Source organism: Pinus tabuliformis, chromosome 8 (genome assembly GCF_031772625.1).
Source record: "Pinus tabuliformis cultivar Carrire ecotype Pingquan chromosome 8, CPIR1, whole genome shotgun sequence".
Lineage (NCBI taxonomy): Eukaryota > Viridiplantae > Streptophyta > Pinopsida > Pinales > Pinaceae > Pinus > Pinus tabuliformis.
In genome coordinates, this window is record NC_142294.1 from 883,919,923 (window position 1) to 883,945,054 (window position 25,132).

The following is a 25,132-nucleotide window of genomic DNA, read 5'->3' on the forward strand; positions in this document are numbered from 1 at the left end:
TGAATTCAAAAATAATGCACTTCAATAAAACTCCACTGTTACTGAAATTGCAGTAGTGATTACACGCCAAACTGAGATATAAAACGTAATTCATCCTTCTAATGTTGCCTGGCGAACATAACAACCCACACATTGTACAATACTATTATCTCATGAGCTTTTATCAAATACAAGGATATCATCAAACATATCCAGTCAATCTTGCATGATCAGCAAATTAGCCTATCCCAGGTTAACCACCAAATGGTAATAATGGGCAATAAGGAACAGAAGACAGGAATAAGTTATTCATTGCCATGAAATTTGGAACCACTCAGAGATATAATACCTACCCATCTGTGATACAACACCATGAACAATTTCTGAATGGCATTTATGAATTAGAATGAGGTTGCCCTTGTAAATCTTTACTTTGCAATGAACTACCATTGACACTGAAATTTGGATCATCAATTGGTGATATGGTTAGTCAAGAGCCACCAACAATCTTGTCTATGATATTAGAGAATTTGCCAATCATCTTCACTAGAAGGTACAGCTGTCATACTTTCACTTTCCAGGAGCAACTCTTCTGGAACAGTAACCACTGATTTCCCTCCCTCAGATGTCAAGGCATCATTTTGCTTTGATTTGTTGAGACTCTGAGCAACAGTGAACAATGGAGCACCTTCTGATTGACTTGCGAGAACAGATGCCCGTAAGCACAAGTCGTCAAAATTATCTGAAGCCACAATACAAGAAACTTATGTCTTTGTAACAACCCTAACAATGTCAATACAAGTATTTTAAGTCTTTGTAAGACCCTTAACAATGTCATGTATGGAGGCTTGTTCTCTACAGAAATAGCTGTAACACCTTTTACATGCATTGAATTTCACTAAATTGTAAATATAACAAATTATTGAATTTGAATCAATTATAAATATAACAAATCAACAATCTTTCATTAAGCTACAAGAGAGGAGAACAGAAACGATGTGACAAACCTCTATTCCGGCAGTAAAAACCTATAGCTAATGATGGATCAATAGCACTAAGTGGCAGCTGGCGTACAACACTGCATTAATTTTCATAGGAAATAGCAGTGAGTTTTGCACATTAGATTGCTGCTTTTATTAGTTCACCATGTGTAACAATAAACCTCTAGCAAAACAGCTCTGTATAATTCCAGGCAAATGTTACCTGCAATGATAAGAACCAGTATCAACCCCCATATTATCAGGAGAGATCTCCACCACCTGCAAGACACTCGTTGATTAGGACAAGGGAAGCCCATTAGCAAACACAAATGTACAACCAGAAATAAACATCTAAGTGGGTGACCCACACTTTTAAGCGTAAGAGTACAAGCCCTTTAAAATCGCAACATGTGACCCACAGTTTCTCTAAAAGCACGCTTTAGCATGTCCTTTATTGATAACTTGAAACTCAAGCTCTAATAATCTCAACAGATGACCCACAATATCTATTTTAGCACGATCTTCATTGATGGCTTGAAACTCATAATCATTTAAAGTTCTAAATATATCACTAGAACATTATGTACCAGCATCAAGCTCCATACATCAACACTACGAAATTTGCCCAATAGCATCATGAGTACGTACCTGCTGCACTTCATGTGGATCTAAGTACAGAGCTTGATCATCCTGAACACCAACAATATATGTTGAAGCTCCAGGCTTTCCACCAGCAATACCAAGACTTTGGGGAAATGTGAACGTTTCACGAAGTGATGGTACATACCTGGTAGCACAATAAGTGTTAATTAATATTCGATGGATCACACCTAATGGTAAAGCTAACTACAGTAATTCTGTGCACATCTAATGCTGTGCAGCATTTTCTCTTTACAAAAGGAAACAGCAAAGTCACTTGAGATCATTGTGCCACAGATGGCATCTTCATGCAGCATTTCAACAATTTGACAGAGATCTTATTTAGAGGCACTTTGCGAAAAGCAAATGTCAATATCATGATGGCCCTACTCAACTACATTGAATACGAAAAATAGGAAATGTTTGTGTAGAACTAACAGGAAGAATAATGGAAACAGTAGGGCATACATGTACAATATATTTCTTTACTGCATACTATGAATATGATAATACTACAGAGTTCAGAATAAGAGAACATTAACATAGTGTCAAATATCTACCAGAGAGAATGTGGATGAGTTGATACAAACTGCTCAATTAATGAAAATAACTTATCAAACTACCTAAGCAGTTATATAGTAATAATATCTACATGGTTTTCATGTCACAAAACAAATAGAGTGACGATTGATTTTTGGATGGGGTTGCACTAGCGTTTGTCTGCTGTTACAGGAGCTTCAGCAATGGAATGAGTCAATAATGGGAGCCAGCCCCCACCCCTGACCCCGTACAGGGTGGGGATGTGTCATGCATAGCCTTTTGTTGGCTCCTTGATTTGAGCAGCAGGTTTTCTGAGAGGCTAGCAGCTGCTTGGTGGTGCAGAATTTGTCAGTTGGACATTCTGAGGAGGCTTCTTGGGTGGGTTGACCCGGGTCCACAGCCGACCTGGCTCAATTAGGAACCATGGAGGACGAGGAATTAGTTGACTACAAGCCAGAGGTCTCAAGTGATGGGTCAATCTTGGTATCCACCCCAGAATCTTTGGCAAAATCGGATAGGTCCAGCTACGTGGATCTCGAGGGTTCCACTGTGTTTTCGCGGCCATTATCATCAGGCTTGGAAGAGGTTTCAGGGTTTGGAGGTACGATTGGTCACTGGTAGTTACCCTAAGGACATTCCTTTTCTGGGTGGAGCTCAAGGTATGCTTCCTGATGCAGAGGCTTGAGATCAGATGTCCACAGCATTTTCATGGGGTTTTTGACAGCCCTCTTTTCCATCTCTTACAGACTTTATATAGGTGGCTCTAAGCTCCTCCATAACAGACCATGTCAATCAGATTTTCTCCAGGTTTACAAGGGGCTACACATCCACAATCTCTTTATACTGTTCAGAGGGTTTTCCATCTCAGAATTTCTCTGTTGTCCCAAAACCAATTTGGGTTTTAGAAAGTGGTCTCCCGCTGGATGGGTTTTTTCAAACGACCATAAGTAGTCTTATAAATGAAGACTTGGCTGTGGGTGGAGTAGCGGGGCAACCATAAGTAGTCTTATAAATGAAGACTTGGCTGTGGGTGGAGTAGAGGAGCAAATTTCAGACAAGCCACGGAAGTGGAGACAGAGCATATGGAGACGTAGGGAGGCATGGCATTGTAGGTATCACAAATTCCTCGAAAGAGAAATCAAAGGGTTGGAAACAGAGGAAGAGTAGATGCTTGAAGAAAAAATTTGAAGAGTCGAAGCTTAAGTTGGTTCTAGGGGAAGACTTAGTGATGGAGAATGTTTCTGTTATGGCAGAAAAAGCCCTGGTGGGTCGAGCTCGAGGAAGGAAATTTAACATTAGCACAATTCATAACTCGACGGAAAAAGGCCTAAATAGCCAATTAAAATCACCACCTCTGAAAATCACGATGTTGGCAAAAGGGTGGACATAGCTCAACTTCCCGGATCACTCCAAAGCACTATGGGTTGTTGATTTTTGTGAGGTACTCCAAGCCTTGTGGATCGAGGATTTGGAGGAAGGAGCTCCACAAGTGGCCTTGTGGGCTTGAAACCCAAGCTTGGGGTTTTGCACCCATCAAATCAGGGTGGACATAGCTCAACTTCCCGGATCACTCCAAAGCACTATGGGTTGTTGATTTTTGTGAGGTAATCCAAGCCTTGTGGATCGAGGATTTGGAGGAAGGAGCTCCACAAGTGGCCTTGTGGGCTTGAAACCCAAGCTTGGGGTTTTGCACCCATCATGATTTGAGCCAAAACCATGAGCACATTTCGACATGTGATGGATTAGAATGATAGCTCTCATCGAGACAAATCCGACGGAACGAAGATCATCCGATTCCGAGTTGTAGAAGTTGACATGTGAGTTTTTGAAGATATAATGGGTAAATTTGTCTAGATTGGGCAAGTCGGCTTGGGGTCAAAGTGGTGCCCAAAGACAAATTTGTTGGAGCCACTCGATGCATATAAATATAGGTCAAGTGTGAGGCATAATACACATCCAAAGTGGGTTTATCTCTTGAGAAAATACATCCGAGTAGCAACAGCGACCGAGTAACAGCAGCTGAAAGACGACCGAGTAGCAGCAACGACTGAGTAGCAACAGCAGCCAAGTAGCAGCAGCTAAGCAACAGCCGAGTAGCAGCAGCTGAGCAGCAGCCATGCAAAGGAAGCCATCAGCCCTTAAGGACTTGCAGAGGTATGTGTTTTGATAGAGTTGATTGCTAGTTGGATGGGTGTCCAAGGGTTGGACAGTTGATGGAGTTTGTTGGCAGCCAAGAGGAGGGTTTCCTAGGTGTGAGGATGCCCTAGCCAGAGGTAGATGCTACAGCAAGGATTGGTCTCTCGTGGTCTGTTGGAGGGCAGCGTGGGAGTGGACCAAGTGTGGACATGATTCGGCATTTATGGTCTGTTGGAGGACAGCATGATAGTGCCCAAGTTGGAGCCCAGTGTGCAACACTTTGATGGACAAAAGTAGTTGCTAGAGTGGCAGTTGTTGGAGCTCAAGGGTCTGATCAGCTAGGAGCATTGTGTGGAGCCCTAGACTTGTGTGTGGAGGACTTCTACAGCAGATGATTGGCAGTCCTCCTAGCCCCTGTTCATTGTGGGAGATGGACATCTTGCAGTGATAGGTGGCAACCCTCCATGCCCTATGTTGGTCTTCATCGGAGCAATGCAGGAAGACCATAGTGGGTTGAAGTCCCTGAGTAGCTAAGGAGCAGCAGTGGGCAGATTGAGAGTTGTTCACAAGTGGAGCTGTGAACAACTCGACAGGAGTCTCGATTGGGCAGATTGAGAGTTGTTCACAAGTGGAGCTGTGAACAACTCGACAGGAGTCTCAATGTGTTGTGCCCTTGATAGACTAAGGCACAACTAGTGAACAAATTGATAACCAAGATTCAGTGGCCAGATGGACTTGGAGCATTGATAGAGGCAAGAGCTGCAAATTAGGATTCAAAGGACCGAGCAAGTACAAGATACGACCGAGAGGCGCTGAGAGACCATGCGACAGCGAGATGGTCATAGTATCTTGTTGAGGGCAGATTGGTTGTCAATGTACTGACACCAAGCCCTAGTTTGTATTCTTGTACTAGTGGATGTATGAGGGCCATTATCCCTGGTACGGGAGCCCTAGACTATTGTATTATATGTTGTTTAATATAACAAAGTTGGGTTGAAAAATGTAAAAAGTTGTCTATATTCTGTGCATGTGTGATTTAATGCTATTTATATTCCATTGTGCAAAGTAGTTCTCCAAAGTAGTTTTGTTAAAATTCCACCCCAATATGGCATATTCATAAAAGGCATGGCATATAGATTCCACCCCAGTATTATTCAAGTTTTGGTGTCGTCTTTTTGACGCCAATAGGGAGAGAATGGATTTAGTCCCTATATGGGTTTTGTTTTCCCGACCTACCTTCAAATTATTGGGATACAAGGGTTTTCAAAGATCTTAGAAATACCCTAGGTAGATATCTGGACCATGATATGTCCTAAGAACAGTCTAGAGACAAATCTATGGCACTGGTGTTGGTGAATGTAGATCTTCGAGAAGGTCTGACTGAAAGAATGGATACTGGGGTTGGCGAGGAGAGATAGCAGACTTTGGTTTATGAAAGGGTCTCGTTCCATTGCAGGAGATGTCACAAGTATGGACATCTAGTCATCTAGTCAAAGAATGTGAACTACCTTTGAAGATTTTTTTCACCCACCGGGGTGGTCAAGACTAATCTTCCTGTTTCAAACCCACCGAACTCAAGGGCAAATGCTCATCATAAGGAAGTTCCCAAACAAAATCAAAACGAAGGGGAAGAAGACATTCTGCATGTGCAGCAATCAGCTCATCCATCGCAAGAAACAACATCTACAGAGGCAGAGGGAAGAGGGTTGAATTCGTCATCCATGGAAGGTACTACTTCACCTTTGGTTATACGTTGTTCTTTATTTCATGTTTCCATTGTGGATCTCCTTGTGACAAAGAATGGGAAATTGGGGGTCTGTTAAAATGTGCTTCTTCTTCAACCTCTCCCTGTTTTGTAGTCCCTCCACCTCATCCCTCTATGGTTACTTGCCCATGTTCCAACTCAAACAACATTTTTTTGATCTTCAACCACTCTTGAGTGATATTTCCAAATTTGGAAGGGATTGTGGGGTGTTTGGGAAACCTGTCAAATCATCACATAGGAGTAGAGGAAGAGGGTAGGAAATCTCATTTATCAAGAGAGGATTGCCCAAAGAGGAGTCTCCCAATGAAAATCTTTTATTTTAAATATAGGGTTTAGCATGTCCCTCAAAAAAAGTGCATCTAGAAGACTTGTGGATTTAAATAACCTTGACCTCGCTATCCTTCAAGAAACTCTGTGAGATGGAACCTCTATTTCAAATCTTCTGGAATCCTTACTCAGTGGGTGGATTTTTACTGGATTGGATGTGAGGGGAAGATCTAGAGGCTTAGTGATTGATTGGCATCCTCAAAATATCAAAGCTACAAATACATGGAGTTTTGAATCCGGTCAAGGTATAGATATTTTTTTGAAGAGCTAGGAACCTCCTTAACGCCCATCAATATATATGGACCATACCTGAACATATTAGATTTCCAAGAAAATTTCTTTGCCAAGTCATTTGTGAATTCGGATTCACTAATTACAGGTGGAGACCTTAATTTTTCACTAGGGGCATGAAAGGTTTAAGGATCGAGAGCCAAACCAAATCCCTTAGTGGATTTCTTTATTCATAATCTTGTCAATGCCAATCTTGTTGATACTAAATCTGTAAAGCTACGAGCAACCTAGCGAAACCGACAAGCTGGTGATGAGCCTATTGCAAAAAGGCAATCATTTTTTGATCTGACGATCTAGTTGATCATTTTAATCTAATTAGACAACAGGTCAAAAATGGAGGGGAGTCTGACCATTCCCCAATCCTACTAGAAGTCAAAGGACCTAATGATAAACCCACCAGTCCTTTCAAAATGAACACATCATGGTTAAAAGAGGAGAAATTCACCTCCCTTGTAAATCAACATTGGAAAGCTTTTGATCCTCAGGAGGAATCTTCCACTGCTACGCAGTTTGAGACTAATCTAAAGCATATAAAATCTCTCTTAAAACACTGGGCCCACAAGAAAAGACTAAAGAGGATCAAGAGTTCCAAGAGGTGGAAAGGGATCTGCAGGTTCTCTCAAACAATGGGGGTGAAGGTTTAGTAGATGCTACTTCAAAGAAGACTCTGATTCGACTAGAATCAAAAAGATCCCTCTTGGAAGCAAAAGAAGTTGCTTGGAAACTTTAGGGCCATTTGGTTGAAATGTGGGAACAAAAATACAAAAATTTAATTTTCCAGACATATGCAAAGGGACATAAGTTGTGTAATACCATTTGGAATCTGGTTGATGAGGATGGAAGAGAACTCACAAGCCCCGAAGGGGTCTCTATCGCAGAAATCATCCACGGTGTTACAGTCATTTCAGTCGGACAACAGCCCAAGTCCTGACGATTGGTCAGTGGAATTTTTCATGGAACTTTACGACACTATAGGGAATGATTTACTGAGATTCACTGAAGAATCAAGAAGGGAGGGTCGGATTCCTGTAGCCTTTAATTCTACATTCATTGCTCTCATCGCAAAAGTGGACAAACCTATATCCTTTGAAGACTTCTGGCCTATTTCTTTATGTAATAACATTTATAAGGTAATAGCCAAAGTGATAGCCAGGAGACTGAAGCCCATTCTCTCAAAGAGCATATGAAAAGAACAATTAGGGTTTTTAGAGGGTCGACCGATACATAAGGCTATCGGAGTGGCCCAAGAAAGTATTCACAGAATGAAAGTCCTTAAGTTAAAGGGAGAAGTCATAAAAATTAATCTTTCAAAAGCCTATGATCAGGTCAGTTGGATTTATATCATATTATTGCTAACTCGCATAGGCTTCCGCCTGGACGCCATAGTATGGATAATGAGTTGCATACAGAATATGTCTTTCACAGTCGTAATAAATGGCTCTACTTTTCCATTTTTTCATGCCCAAAGGGGTATACAACAAGGGTGTCCGCTATCCCCTCTACTTTTCTTGCTGGTGGCTGAAGGTCTAAGTAGAATGTTGATAGAGGCAAAACGAAGAAGTGAGCTTCATGGTACCTTAATTTCCCAAGCTTTACCTATCACCCACTTGCTTTTTGTAGATAATATACTTATTTTTTGTAATGTGTCCAATAGAGATTAAACTAATCTTCTTAACATATCATCTCTTTTTGGGAAAGCTACTGGAATGCTAATCAATGACAAGAAATCTACTATCACACTTCACAATCTGGAAGAAAGAATCACAACACATCAGTATGAAGGGCTGAAGTATTTAGGCTTCTATTTAAAACCAAATGACTACAGCAAGGAGGACTGGAATTGGTTAGTAGCGAAAATGGAAAAAATATTAAAAACTTGAGTCATCAATGGTTATCCAGGGCAAGAAGATTGGTCCTTGTCAAATTTATACTTGAGGCAATTCCACTCTATTGGATGTCATTGGCTAGATTCCAAAATGCATCTTGGAAAAGATGAGGTGAAACTGTTTCAAATTATTATGGGCAGCACACCAAGATAATTATGTTCTTCCATGGATAAGATGGGAACACATTGCTGCCCCAAAGCTGCTCGGTGGCTGGGGGTTAAAAAAAAAACATTTTTCTATTGTCCAAATCAGTGGCAAAAAAATGCAGTTGGAGGCTTATTTCTACACAAAGTCTCTAGACCATGGTAATTTATCCTAAATAGATAGTCCATGCTCTCTTGAGGACAGGATGAAAAACAGAATAAGTCTAGGCCAAATATATCAATCATTTGGAGAGCGGTCCTGAACACCTTTGACCTCATCAATTCAGGTCTCGCTTGGTCGGGTCTTTCTTGGCAGACAGGCAATGGAGGTGAGAAATGGTGTTGACCCCTGGCCTGGCAGTGGGGAAAGACATCTCCTCCCGCAACCTCTTATTAATTTCTTCCAAGATACTGGGGTCTCTAATCTTTTTCATTTGGATAAGCCTACAGCTACTTCTTTATGGTCACAGGGATGGAAGAATGTTGTTGATCTAGGCTTAGAAGCAGATTTCAAAGAAGTTTGGAATGCATACTTGGAGGCCCTCAGAGAAGGACACGTCAGGCAATCAGACAGGGAGGATGATTTAGTCTGGACCCCTACTTTTGGTGTTTACACTCGGAAACTAGGCTACATTCAGTTGCATGGGATCAGAACTCTAGAAGAACCAAAATGGTGGGGAAGTCGGTTTGGAGATCCAAGTGTCCAGCAAAAGCAAGGTTTTTTATGTGGTGCATCTTGCGGAATAAAGCACCCACCTGGGATGTTATGCAGAAAGGATACAAGATCGGTCCAGGTTGGTGTGCTCTATACAAAATGAGCGAGGAATCTGTCACACACCTCTTCATAAATTGCTAATTTACTAAACAGGTGTGGAACAGTAGTATAGCGGCAACAGGACAAACTGTTACATGGGAAAGCACTTCACTAGAGGATTATTGGCAAAGATGGCTGTCATTCCAAAGTACTAAATCTTTCAGAGCTTTGCCTTTAATCATTTGTTGGGGGGTCTGGTTGGCTAGGAACAAGTCAATTTTTCAGGACATATCCTCCATTCCTGTTCACATGGCGTATTTTGACGGGGCATCACAAGAGGACAATCAGAAATGTGGGGGTGGTTTTATCCTATACCTTTCTACGAATCATTTCTTCCAAGTAAAAATGGGTTTTGGTAGAGGGACAAATAACAGAGCAGAACTCTTGGCATGCAAAAATTTGTTGATTTTCGCGACAGAAAAAGAAAGAACGCACATTCAAATTTTCGGTGATTCAATGTTAGTGATAAATTGGACCAATGAAACACAGCAGTGTAGGAATATATTACTTATTCCAATTCTGAAGGAATTATTGAGAGTAAAAACTTTTTATGACAGCTTTGCATGTTCTCATATCTACAGGGAATGGAACACACATGGATCGGCTCTCAAAGGATGGTTTAAATCCTGATCAGGACAGTTGGCAGGTTATGGAATTTCAGGACAACACCTCATATGAGTACTACCACAGGTCCTTCATGGAAGGAAACAGACCAGCAGATTCTCACTGAAAAAATCACTTTTCTACATGTCTATGCTTCCAATTGCCCAGGAAATCATTTTTGGTCTCTTTTAGGGAATCAGTTCTTTAGAGTGAAGCAATACGTCAAAATTTGACAGTTTTTTTGTAAAATCTGGTGGATGTAAAAGCCTGTTGGCAAACAGTATTTTTTTCTTTGGACCATGCTGCAAAAATTTTGAATCCTTTGGATATTTGTGAATACACACAGAGATGTGTATATGAAGAATGTAATTTTGTCTCATCTTGCAATGAAATAAAATACAGTTTTTTTCCAAGGAAGAAAAAAGCAATAATATCTACATGTCCATCAAGTGCCTCTTCCAAGCTCAAGAAAAAATAGATAATATTAGATAATAATGGAAACTGTAGATTGGCACTTAAATGTATACAGAAATGACAGTCTAAACAAATTTACATCATGGTGGAATGTCAGAGTACAGCACTGGGTTGCATTTATTGAATATTCAGACTCAGTCTATACCAAGACAAAAAGGCTGTTAAATGAGTTGTATCTAACTACCTGAGCAATTATATGGATATCCATTAAGTGCCTCTTTCCAAGCTCCCAACATCTTGTTCCATGCCAGATGATAATTAAGATATACCATCTCCTGCTAAAAAGCTCTAACAGGAGGTGCATCAATAGTTTTCATTCTAGACAGATTAGGAGAGTGCATGATTAATATCCTCTCTAACAGCATTGTGCCAGAGATGGATTATTGTGCAAGGGTAAACAAACAGACTGATATGGTCAAAGAGAACAAAGGAAGGGAAATATTCCCAACCAAATGATATGTATTTACATGTATAACTAATGTTTCTAGTTAGTTAGTGTGAACAACAGTGATTAGATAAAGTAGCAAAGGATTGATGAATTCCCAAAGCAGTAGTGACTGTCCATTGGTACTACTATGAGAATGGGGAGGTAAAATGTGGAATATGAAATGTGCACAATGGTTGGAAGATACTTTCAGCTCTGAAATATAGCAATTGGGCCTGATAGAGTTCGCTGAGAGAAGAAACAATAATAAAAAATGTCATCCTCAATTGACTGAAAGATGACAGAAATGTAGGTATGGATGCATCTTAGCAAAAGCCTAGTGGCATGTTGAGTTCCTATCAGCATGGCAGCTTGAAAACATAGAAAAAAAAATCTTATCTAGAAAAGAAATCATTTTTCACCTGTCTCTTATATATATATATATATATATATATATATACACTCTTTTCATGGGTGGATAGAGTAGAAATCTGTGTTAACCTGTCTCTGAAGTCTGCAGATCATTGTTACTATAATTCCTAGTTTCTCTTGTACAAAAATGAAATTTTTTTAATATTATTCCAAAAATAATACTTTAGAGGCACAAACCAGCTTTCACTTCTCCAGAGTCCAAACACAAATTAGTCATAAAATACTACCATATTCTTTCATGGTTTTACATAATATGATTTAATGTTCAAGCCTCAACCCATTTGGGAGCCCTTTAAATGATATTAGCACCTCCAAGAAAGAAATATCAAATTGTTCAATATGTTCAAGGGAAAAACATAAAATGCTTCAATACTGGATAACATAACAAGCTTGTTTGCACAAGAAAATAATCTAATACTATATCTGGGAACAATTAATTATTCATACTGGTTACAGAACCGTCTGTCAGCTACAAAGTAGATCTTATCTTGATGCTTGCAGATAATGCAGAATACACATTTAAGGATGACACCTATGCTGCAACATTCATCAAACTCATTGAACGGCCAGAAGAGGATGGTTGCCAATGCATACCTTTCAGGGGAATTATATTGAATTTTCAAAGGCCAATAAGGAGCCAATTTCATCAAGGCACAACTACTATATCCTACTGCCTCATGTAGAGTTGCTTAAAACCTTCTCTGATATTTTTAAATTTCCCATCTTACAATATGAAATTTAATGTAGAAAATTTTTGCAAGCTGGTAGCCCTCCCAGTTTCAAAGTTTTTGCATGAATGTTTAATACCCTCACCCCAAACAGTTAGTAGATATATAAAACTTTTAATAGCAAATTTATTTGAAACACCTTTGAGCTACCTCTACCATTTCTTTTCAGATGATATGAGAAATAAAATGCAAGCACACATACACAACTTTTACTCAGATTTTTCGTGTAATGACCCTGGAAAAACCCACAAAGGAAAGACCAGTTCTAAGGAGGATTTTATTGCTTCTTTTCACTGAAAAATTTACACAGTACTTAATATTTAAAGGTATTTATCTCCCCTTTAAATTCTGTTGCAGCCTCCTTGAAATTTGAGCCAAGGATTCAGCTCCTAAGTCTGGGAGATTGAATCACTGTTCCAGTCTTCAAGCTTTTTGGCATCACTTTCAAATCACTGCACTGATATTGACTTATATACAGAGGTATCCTCCTTGCAAAGGCTTTAAAACTGGTACAACTTGTCCCTGATTCTTGCCTTGGACTGTGTGTAGAAACTCACTGACAGAGCTCCTTGATATGCAGCCCAGCTATAGGTAACAGTGCCAGAAATCAGAGCTTCAAACAGCTCCTCTTCCACTAGTTTTGCGCTGAGAATCTCTCTCAGCCTCCCTCCTAACCAGCGCTGAAATAGGCAATGAAACTCGGCCTGTTGAGACCTTAGAACTCGGCCTACAAACCCTTAAATCTTGGCCAGCAAACACTAAATTTTCGGTCTGCTATCCTGGCCTGAAAATCTTAGACTGTGTGCCTGTACATTGGGCAGAAAACTTGGTTCTGGTAGTCTCCTTGCTGTACGAATCTCCCTTGCTCAGATCTGCAACGTAAGCCTCCTATCCTTTGCTCCTATGCTCTTCTCAATTCACTCATGAGAATAATGAATGGAGTTCTCTTCCTTTTCCTTTTTGTCTTCTCAAAAAATGAGAACCCTAACCCTTAGATCTAATGGCTGAGATTAAATCTCAGCTCATTAGATCAAGGCTGGAGATCATTCGCTCTCTTGACCCCCTCTCTAATGTGGTCCCCCTCAATTAATGAACCTCCTAGACACTTTTTAATGTTTTGTACCATGTCCACTTTTTCTCTCATAAAGTTACTTTTAAAACATAGAAGTTGCTTTAATATTATAAAGCAGTGTTGAAAATATCAGTATCAGCAAAATATCGGCGAGGCTCCTGAAAACATCTTATCGGCAATATCAGCGAAAATATTGGCAAAACATCAGAAAATATTGGCAAACATAAAAAAAAAAATGAATTTTTTCAGATTTTTAAACATAAAAAGCAATAATAATTTTTAGTCGATATTTTCAAAATATGGCGATATTTAGCCGATATTTTCAAAATATCGTGATATTTTGCCGACATTTTCAAAATTTCGTGATATTTACCTGCCGAAATATCGTTTGCCTGAAAATATCGCGATATTCGCAATATTTCGCGAAATATCGTCAATATTATCAACACTATTATAAAGTGTACTTTATACTTTTTTCATAGTCAGTTTATGATACAAGTAACATTAATATATTAAAGTACATGCTACATAACTCATACAAAGTGACATTGCTCCAAGACATTAATAAAACTCATAATGTCCCAAGACAAAAAGTCATTAATGTGTCTTCCTAGGCAAAAAGGATAAATGCACTAGGAAACACCTCCTTGGTACCCTTACTTTCAACACTCCCTCTTGCCAAGGAAGGTGTTTCTCACAACTCCCATCCTGTCTCTGGAGTCTTAAATATACATGCTTGCCCCATGGCAATGACTTGGTGAGAATATTATGCTACCTGCTCATCAATGTATATATACTCAAGCTTCACATCTACCCTCTAAACCCAGTCTCTGATGACATGGTGCCTGATCTCAATATGCTTTGACCAATCATGAAACACTGGATTCTCAAAGAGTTTGATACAAATCTGATTATCACAATATATCCTAGGTGATCTCCACCTCTGACCAAATAACCCATGTAGCATCTTGCGAAGCCAGAGTGCCTCGCAACCAGCCTAACTAGGTGCCATATACCTCTGCATTGCTCAATGCCAACCTCTGTTTCTTGTTGAACCATGACACAATTGTTGAGCGCAACGAGAAACAATACCTAAAAGTACTCTTCATGTCACTAACACTACCAGCCCAATCTAAGTCCATACAACCAATCAATCTAACTCCATCACCCCTAACATAGTCCAAACCATAGTCCATTATGCCTTGTAGGTACATCAACACATGTTTCGCAGCCACCCAATGCACTCCCTTGGGCTCCATCATAATCTAAATCGACATGTTGACTGCGAAACAAATATCGAGTCTAGTGTTTACCAGATACATTAAAGAACTGATAAACTGACAATATAAGGTGGGGTTCACCAACTCGGAATCTGAAGCATGTAGCTTCTTCCAATTGGTGATCATAGGAGTAGCCATAGGCCTACAACCCTCCATACAAAATCTCCTCAATATATCACCTGCATACTTGCCCTGGCCGACAAAGATATGCCCATCCTCCTGCCAAACCTCTGACCCCAAAAAGTAATGCATCAATCCCAAATCAATCATGTCAAACTCTGAAGCAAGGTCTCTCTTGCAGTGCTAGATGAGTTTGTCCTCTCCTGCAATAAGCAAGTGATCCACATACAGAACCAAAATGAGCAGATTGTCCCCTACCATGATAAAGTATAGGTTTGGATCTACATCACTCTTCTGGAAACCTATCTGTTGCAAGTAGGCATCTATCCTCTCATGCCATGTCCTCGACATCTGCTTCAATCCATATAAGGCTTTCTTAAGCCTACACACATGAGACTCCCTTCCATGCACCTCAAAGCCCTGTGGCTGCTCAATGCACACCTCCTCATAAATAACAGCATTAAGAAAGGCGATCTCCACATCCATCTGGTGAATCCTCCAACCCATCTCAGCTACTATAGATATCACTACTCTAAAAAGATATAACAAGCAACCGGTGCGAAGGTCTCCTCATAGCCAACCCCCTCTACCTATGAAAACCGCACGAGAGCCAACTCATCTCTCACCTATCCCCCTCATACTCAAGGATAGCCTCTCCCACGACAGCCAACTCATCTCTCACCTGTGTGATCTTGGTGAGGTATGAGGTCACATTGTCGGTCTTGGTCATCTTGGTGTTTCTTAGTTTCTGCCCCAACATCATCTTCTATTCTCATTGGAACTCTAGTGTAATATGACAAGTAAATCCCACATCTCGTGAGCTGTCTCTGTTGGGCTTTGTGTGGCCTGCTCTGGCTGCTACTCTCGCTTTCTGCTTCTGCGTTGGTCTCTTGGCATTGTCTCTGCCTCTTTACCCAGTACTCACTACCCCTCGTTGCTAATCACTTATTCACTTTTGCTTAGCAACCCCGCTCTAGCAAAATGAATGACTGATCACTCTGATGTATCTTCCAACTGACCCTCAAGCCTCCTCTTATACTTTTCTCGTTGGTCCTTCAACGGCGGAGATTAAATCTCTAATCAACAACTAAGATTAGATTTGGCTTGATCCATGACTTTTGGAACCTTCTAACCCAGTTTTATATTAATACCCATTAATATTTTATTTTTCCTAAGTTTAGACTTACGAACTCCATAAAAAATATTAATTATTTTAATATCTCCCAAACCGAGTACAATCTGTCCAAACCATTTCTGGGTCTTGGAGATCGCATGTGCTTTAGCCTACAATTTTCATGGCTATAGCACGTTCAATGCTACCCCAAATCAACACTCCCTCTTAGCGAGGATTGTGCTCTAGTAATACTCCCCACTGAGCATCACTCTGATTATACGACACCAATACCTGTGTTGATGCTAGGCCTCCCCGCCCAACATCCTCTGCACTGCTGCATCCTATACTGCCGCCCATGGCCCTGCCACTGCCACTGCTGCATCCATACGGTAGCTCCCTCTGCATCCGTGTTGTTGTTGGTCCATACTCCCAACATTGCATTTGCACTGCATCCCCCTCTCATCATGCTGCATTGTGCTACTGCAAACTGCTACTGCACTGCAACTCAGTTACTGAGAAGTAAGCAACTGATCCACCCAACTTCTGACATCCCTGTCAAGCTAGAAACACTCTCAAAGTTGAAGCTCTCACTGCCGCTAACAAGTGTTCCCTCTACTAACCTCTGCGTTGCTGCAACAACTCCCTACATTTCGCACCGTTTCACACCTCTCTGTGCCATCATGCACCGTTGCAACACTCCTGTGCCTTTCACACTGTTGCAGCCTGCTAGCATCCTGTTGCCCGGAGACTCTTGCACTGTAGCACTCTCTGCTGCTTCATCCGCATCCGTCTCTACCCACATCCGTCAGTCCTGCTACTTCTCTTCAGGGTTCCCGTAGCAAGGTATAATCCAAGAGTTTAGGTACCTAAAGGATCATGCCCCTCATCCCTGTAGTCATCCTGACTACAGCTCGATGTCTCCCCACCTCTTCTCCAGAGGTACATGAGCACTTATGGCACAATCATCATCCTCCTCGACTTCTTTCTCCACCTACGTTGGCGCTGCCTTAGAGTCAAACGCATCTCCCTTGTTCTTCTTCCTCGGACACTGGTTCACATAATGACCCAGTTCCCGACAATGGAAGCACTTGAACTTGGAGAGGTCCTTCTTCTTCCTCTTCTCTTGCTTTCTCACAGATGTCAGAGCTGCATCCTCTTCCTCTTCTTGATCCGGACTCCTTTGCTGCTACTTCCTGTCTTGCTCAGCCATCTAATCTCTTCTTGGCGAAGAGCTGCCCACAATTCTTCCCAATCTAGAAGATTCACCCTGCCCAGTATACTCTGGACAAATGTTTCCCACTCCTCGGAGACTGCGTTTAGTGCAGTCCTCACCATCAACTCCTGATCCGGCGTGGCCCTTATGGAAGTCAATTGGTCCCGGATCTCCTTCAACCGACCGAGAAAGAGATCTATCTGCTCTCCCTTCTGCATCTGGAATGACCGTAGCTGATTCTCAAGTAGCATCTTCCTCTGCATGAAGTATGCTGGTACAACGTCTTCAAGGTATCCCACATTTCCTTTGTTGTCTCCTTTTCGGCAATATGTTGGACCACATGATCCTTGACCCCATTAAGGATGATGCATTTTGCCTTAGCCATTGCCTCCTTGTACCTCTCATTAGTTACCGGGTCAACTGGGATAGCCATTACTCTCAAGGCGAAGCCCTTGATGCAATGTATGTCTAGAATGGGCAGGATCCTGGCCTTCCAGACCACAAAGTTGGACGCTCCATCTAGCTTGTGCTGATCCCTCAGCCCATTCACAGCCATCTCTCTCTCTTCTCTGTCGACTCCTTCGAGTCTTTCTACTTCCCGCCTGGAAGTTCTCTGTTCGACTCCTGCTAAGTCTCTCTACTTCCCGTCTAGAAGTTCTCTATTCGACTCCTGCCCCACTCTGATCGTTTGTGCAACTGCAACACTGATCCGGATTCTTTGGCTAGAAATTCGTCTCGGTAGCAACTCCCTCTACCTCGGTTTTGCCCTGTTAGGTACTGTTCTGACCACAATAACCCACCAGCTTTGCTCCCACAAACTGCCCACAACTTCCTACGCCCTAGCAACTAAAGGACTAAGCCTCTAGGCTCTGCGCAATCCCGGCATTGGCAAAAATAGTTCCCTCAGCCACTGCATCAACCCTCCTGGTCTCTACGTGAGCCTCTCTCTGCCCTCCTCAACCTCTGCACTGGCCTTTCTCTGGCCCGAACTGATAACGCAGTCCCTCTGCGTCAACCCTTCCTCTGTCACTTCTGCAAGGATCAGCGTCTATCACTCGGGACAGTTGATTCTGCTGCAAATGCTCTGCTTAGCTGATACATTCAACTTTCCTATGAACTGCAACCATGCTCTAATACCATGTTGAATTTTCTAAGTCTATCCGTTAGAAAATTAATCTGTATTCTACTGGTTTATTTCTTCTACTTGTAAATTTTGAACAAGTTATTTATAACATTTAAATACTGAAATAAACATAATACAATCACAACATCTACAGATCATTAGTTGAAAGAAAACAAACACACAAGTGACATCGTTTGGACAAATGTCCCCGGAAAAACCCAATGCGAGAAAATCGGTGCAGCTATTCTAAGGGTTTATTATTATCCAGTATTTCTTTGAGTACATTTGGGTGCCTAACTGGCTCACCCGACAGAGAAAAATACACAGCAACAATAACTCTCTATTTCAGAAACGGGTATTCAGAAAAACTGTCCCACGAAACCCTCTCCAGCAACGCTGAAGCTCAGCGTTGGCCCTTCTGGCCTCTGCGCCAGCCTCCTGCTGCACTGCATCAACCCCAGGACCCTCTGTTTCAACCCTCTGTGGCACTATGCAGCCTCTGGGACCCTCTGCGTCACTCCTTCTGCCTTTTGCATGGATTACGTAGTCCCTCTGGGCTCTGCGTTGTCTCTGTTGGGCTATGCGTGGCCTGCTCTGGTTGTTGCTCTCGCTCTCTGCTTCTGCGTTGGTCTCTTGGCACTGTCTCTGCCTCTCTGCCCAGTACTCACTACCGCTGGCTACTGATCACTGATTCACTTTTGCTTAACAACCCCGATCTAGCAAAATGAATGACTAATCACTCTGGTGTATCTTCCAACTGACACTCAAGCCTCCTCTTATACTTTTCTTGTTAGTCCTTCAACGGCCGAGATTAAAACTCTAATCAACGGCTAAAATTAGATTTGGCTTGATCCATGACTTTTGGAACCTTCTAACCCAGTTTTATATTAGTACCCATTAATATTTTATTTTTCCTAAGTTTAGACTTAAGAACTCCATTAAAAATATTAATTATTTTAATATCTCCCAAACCGGGTACAATCTGTCCAAACCATTTTTGGGTCTTGGAGATCTCATGTGCTTTAGCCTCTCCACCAATTTTCATGGCTAGAGCACATCCGATGCTACCCCAAATCAGCATAATGTCCCAAGACAAAAGGTCATTAATGTGTCTTCCTAGGCCAAAAGGATATATGCACTAGGAAGCAACTCCTTGGTACCCTTGTTTTCAAAATTTAATACCATACATTGAGTACCATGGACATGAATTTTTAGAAAGATTGAACTTGGTCTATAATATATCCATGAAAATACAAGCCTGTAGTTTGCTTTGACTAATAATTTGGCCTTGCCATTTGTAGCATTGTTAATATGACTTGGTAAGTTAGTTATATAGTTCTAACTTTTAAAGTCTTGTAGAAAGTATGATTTATGCCTCTATATACTCGAACCTAGATGAAGAAGAATGAATTGAGTCACCCTTCCTCCTATGGCATATTAGGATATTTTACCTAAGTTTAACCAGGCTCAATAGCCGGTACCAGAACTCGGAGATACATACATCTGAGGGATAAATAAAATTATAAATTAGAATGGACAAAACCTGAGAGAGACATGGATTTAAATCTCCAAATGAATGGGCAGCCTACAGATATGGTCATTCAACAATTTTCAGACTTTTCAGAGACCTTATAAAAAATAGAGAGAAATCCAATATCAATCATTTCCAAACAAAACCCATAGCTGGAGGCAGTCATGAGTACAATCATTGACAGTTACAAATCTCAGCCACAGTTGAGCTGCTTCCCACATGCCAATTAGTCTGTAATGTCCTCTACGAATTGAGGATAAATGGAATTAGTAGCCTATCTGTCCCCTAGGCTATAGTCCTTCATAAAGGGGATAAAAACCCAAAATACCGATTGTTGGGCAAGTTTTGGGTCAGCTGGGCGAAATAACCCAAAACTGGGGTTTTGAGTAAGACACACTCAACCAATTTAGAAGGTGAAATCCCTCGGGGAAGTCTATAAATAAAGGAGGATTGAATTCATTTGGAGGCATCATTGTGGAACATTTTATCTTTGTTTCCTTGAGCCTGAGGCTCTAAGGTTTTTAAGACCCCTTTCCTCCTATCAATTTCGGTGGTGAAAGTTTCCACCCTAGTTGATAAATTTTCTTTTCTTTTTCATACTTTTTTCTGGCACAGGTTATTGGAAGAATCTCTAGTTTGAAGGAAAATTAACAAGTCCGAGTCTATTCTAAGGCAACACCTATCTGAAGCGGGCTAATTTGAATTTATCCCCAAGGCCAGCGAATTCGTTGGAAGTCAGATCAAAGCAAGTTTCTGTGGACAAGACCATACAGGGTGTCCCTGTGATTATTCCTGAAACAGACGAAGTACCCTGTGGCCATCAAAGGTCTGAGTCAGAATTTTCTGTGACTGTGAAAGGAGATCGAATGCTAGAATTGGAGACAAAGCACTGGGACACAGTTAAGGAAGGGGATCAAATTCTCTGGGATCTTATGTTACAGGAGTTTAATCTGAATCCTGAGGCCAGTGGAAATCCGCATGTCTAGTTTATGACAGTTCTGGGCAGCCAGTTGAATTTTCTATGGCAGCCAGAAGTCAACAGTGAACACAAGACCAGCAGGCCCCTCCTGAAGCTTGACGCTAGGTCACCAAATCAAACTGAAGTCTCTGCCTAATTTTTTTAATATGGTTCTGGCACAACCGAGACAGCGTAAATCTTTTGTTTGATTTGAATATCAATCCGGGCAGACAACTAAGACTATCAGAACCCACATTCTAGCGTAGAATGTCTATCTGGAGGCCACAAAGCTTGCTCAAAATCATCCATCTAGAGCAGCGAATCTTATAACCATTCCTGAGACATTCCAATAGGGTGATTTTCTGGGAAATTACAACGCTGCATCAGTTTGCATGAGTAAACATCACAGTGCTGGGAGTTTCAGATGACTGGACAGTCCTCGCCAAAATCTAGCACACTGCAGGACAGAGCCTTCGCACCCTCGCTGTAGGAGACAGATCCTGAAGCAGAAAATAGGATTTCGTAGGGTATCATTACGAAGACGAGAACAAGGAAATCAAACTCCCACTCCAATCAAAGACATGTATCCCGTCATCATGTCTTAGTCTGGAAAAAACAAGCACTGAACAGGATAGGATCTGATTCTTTTAACAGAGTACAGTTGACATGAAAGTGTCAAATTTTCTGTATCACAGGATTGATTATATTAACTGGTTGTTAAAACTTAATTAAGGTTGTAACTGTGGTCTGGAATGAATTGTTCATTACATTGTTGACTGGGAATATATTTTATTAAAGCACCATCTTATGAATTTGCTGACTATGGATGTACTGAAGCTGTCACTTGGTGAATTGTTAAACTGTTGAAGATACCTAATTGCGTGAGAAAACCTAGGGCAAAATTACCCTAGTATGTTACATAGTCTACATTAGTAATCCTATTTAGATCTATGATTATAATCAGGGGTTCAATTGTATAGAAAGATTGTAATTTATGAGTTCTGAGAACCGCAGCTTAAAAAGGTGATAACACAGGGAAGCTTGGCTAAGTATTTTCCTTGTCAAATGAATGTCATCAATATAAAGTTTAAACAATACATCAGCCCCAAACATTACTTTTCATTTTGTAAAAAATAGCAATGGAATGGTACTCCTATTGTATTACACTTTGCAGATCAACAAAGATAAAATAGCTTCTAGTTTATCTTTTCTATCAAATTCCACAACCAATTTTAATCCAAAAGATAGTGCATTTTGATGCATCACCCAAAGGAAATGAAGTGATAACTCACCTTGGGTTGATCTTCTCCACACCAAGAACAAGCGGCACCAAAATCAGGATTGGCACCTGGTCTTCCCCTTGTCCATTGGACCACTCTGAACACAGCCTCGCAGCATCATCAATGCAGATAACTGGAGCCCCTCCACGTTCACCATTTTCATCACCAGAAACAATATAAACTGCCATAGGCAATGCAATCTTGGACTTCCCCAAAATATAATGCTCCTTTTCAGTCCGAGCAAGTTCCTCCCATGAACGACACATGGCATATGGTCCTAACCAATTTCCAGCAGCTAGGCCATAAGGCTTTCCAGCTTCAAGCAAATTGTGTATTGAGAAGGGAGCCTCTGAAGAAGAATCTCGAAAACACCGCAAGATCTCGATATACTCCTGATTAAATGGCTGCATCACCAACATGGGACCACTCTCATGAGCTATCCTGCAATGCAATGGCAAGAGCCTCATCACACACTACGTGATGTTTACTAGACCAAAAATTTAATCCCTTTTTTTGTTACAGTGCCTAACATAATGCGTTATCCCTCTCTGCAACCTTGTCTAAAGTACACTACGTTATTTTCCTCACCTGTTCTGTTGGCCTTCGCCAAGACCTCCCTAAATGATGAAAGAGTAAAGCCTGCATTGACCAAATCAAAAATTTAGGATCGATCAAATCTCCAGAAAAATAGAGTGTCAAAAAAGTAAATAAATTAAAAACAATAACTTTTTCTAACATAATTAACAACTTCAAAATGCAACAGAAATTTCTGGGATAATTCCAAAATAGCCAAGAGTACCTGAGCTACAAGCATCTGCCCACTACGAAGCATGCAACCCCACCCCACATCGGTGACATATTTTGATTCACCAATTGGTTCAAATCCTGTACGCAAATAAGACAAACCAGACTGCGATATATGAAACCAAAACCTCAAATGATTCAATGTGCATGAACTGGACCACGATATATGACACCAAAACTTATGATTCAATGTGCATGAACAAACTATCTAATAATGTCATTGATACAACAATTGATATTGCATCAAAAAGTTGATTTTCATCACAATATTGAACATTGATTAGATCACAATTGTGGTATGAAACTAACCTTTCCGATAGGTCAACCAAATTCTTGAAGAGAAATCATGCAGAAATTCTGCATAGCCCTCGCTAGCAGTTGAATCACTGGAAGATTCATCTGCCAAAAGCTTATAGCACACCCCTAACAACCAAATTTCACTGCTAGACGCCAAGCCACCTGTCCACCTTGGCCCCAGGATGCGCTCCTGCAGTCGCCTCATAGGGCCAGTGACAAACTTGTCGCCGTAATGGTAAAGAAGGTGGATGCTATAAAAGTTGACCATAAGGATGCCTTTGGAATCAAAATATGAGGTTGGTCTTCTCCTATTTAATCAGATGCTCGCTCTTGCTCTGTACAACTGGAACTACTCCGCAGTGATGATAGAATCGACTGAATCTGACCAACCCTTCTTTTAATTATTAAATATGACAAGTGGATGAAGGATGTACACAGCACCAATGCTACACATGGATAACAGATGATGTGAAATTTATTTATAGTGAAAGTCAAGGATTTACAGAAAAACCACAAATTGCAGCAAAGGGGGCAACAAATGTATTATAGAGCGATGGTGTGAACGTAAGAGATAGAGAGAATATTGGTTGAACACGCACATTTAGTCATACAAAGTCGAAAAGAGCAAACGATAAAACAATTCATCAGACACGATATAGTCTGCAACTAGACTTCCAGGAAAACATGGGTAAAAATGACTATACATGACAATTTATTAATTACGTATATAACCTAAAAATCTTGTCCTATACATCTTGTTAAGCTTTTTTTTAAATGTCGACTGAAGTCGTACCACCGTAGAATGATTTTGTTAATGTTGACATCAAATGGCATACAGATGTCAAATGATTTCAGTATGTGCATGTTCGCTTAGAACTGAGTAAAATTATCCAACTGAGAGTAAAATTATCCAGCCAATCCCGGCTGCCTATCAGATGGTAAGCACTATATGGAACAAGCTGGGGATGCTGCCCATCAAATATATACAATTAGCTGTCTAAATAATCTGCTTGATGTTTAGCGATTGCACTCACATGGTTATTTTTCAGGTCTAACAATGGCAGGAAATAATTTTTATGGGTCAAGTTGAAGGGCACTAATTTGAAATTGCCATCATTGCTATTAGCATAATAAGAGTAACTCAATTGAAATATTTTCACAAACATCGCATACAGTTACAGGTTTTCAAGTCATAAAACACAGACAGAATTTAAATGGTCATCATAAATCCACTTTCGCGTGCTAAGAATAAGAAAAGAGTAGTTGTAGATGCATTTAACTTTCATAAAACCCCAACGGGCAAAATTGGCTTCTATTTTTGAAGATGAACTTTATTTTTCAAAAACAAAATTAACAATGCCCAAAATTCTGCAAAACCCGGCAATAAAAAAACATTGCCAAACCTACCAGGAATTATATGAAGTATAAAAATTCAAGGATAATATACAATAACATACAAAATCGAAACAATCACATAAATCTAGGGTAGCTTCTGCAATTGCAACAAACCGGGAATATATAATTAAGGGGAACAGCGGAAACAATTTTTTCATCAGCAGCGAAAAAAATTGAAACACAGCACTCTCTTTGGATTGACCGTGATCTCGCCCATAAACAGATATTCAAACCCATTAATTTACGTGGTGATGACCAAAACGAAAGCAAACCCTCGACTAGAATAATTATTAGATTACCACAAGTTGATAAAAGAAGAAAGGAAAAATGGCAGACCCGTGTGTCCTCAAGGAAATGGGGCAAAAGATAAGATGATCGGTGGATTAAGTAGGGAATTCGCATAAGAAACTGGAAAAGAACTTCGACAACAGTGTAATTATAAATTACATATACCCGACTGCAAAATAAGGGAAATTAACCCACGCATTGATTTTCTAAGAATTTGATAGCGAAATTGAGGGGGAAATGACGCACCTTTAATGCAATTGATCTTCGATCTTGATGCTCCAAACAGTCACAGGTAGCCCCTGTGATCCTCCTCCTGCACTTCTCTGTTAATGGAGGGGAGAGGGTTGAAATCGTGCTACATTCGACGATGCTTATATATCATTTCAGAAGCTTTAAGGAACAGACGAAGCTTGCTCCCCCACGAGGTATTGCGGTGACCATGGTTAAGTCCAGAACCACTGTATATATGTATAGCTTCCGTATGAATATATGTATA

At 40.7% G+C, this 25,132-nt stretch overlaps 1 protein-coding gene across 4 annotated transcripts; it reads right to left on the minus strand.

Moving 5' to 3' along the window:
• On the minus strand, positions 1 to 25,132 carry LOC149238376 (cysteine protease ATG4B-like). Of its 4 annotated transcripts, none has more exons than XM_089373006.1 (9): positions 24,883 to 25,132; positions 22,966 to 23,328; positions 22,652 to 22,737; positions 22,441 to 22,491; positions 21,865 to 22,256; positions 1,608 to 1,746; positions 1,183 to 1,238; positions 987 to 1,057; positions 1 to 721 (listed from the first exon to the last, which is right to left on the minus strand). In XM_089373006.1, the coding sequence occupies exons 2-9, from the start codon at positions 23,219 to 23,221 to the stop codon at positions 501 to 503; spliced, it is 1,272 nt and encodes a 423-aa protein (XP_089229132.1). In that variant the 5' UTR covers positions 23,222 to 23,328; positions 24,883 to 25,132; the 3' UTR covers positions 1 to 500. The 4 variants fall into 4 exon arrangements, with proteins under 4 accessions (XP_089229132.1, XP_089229131.1, XP_089229130.1 ...); XM_089373005.1 differs by having other exon boundaries at positions 22,966 to 23,334; XM_089373004.1 differs by having other exon boundaries at positions 22,966 to 23,399.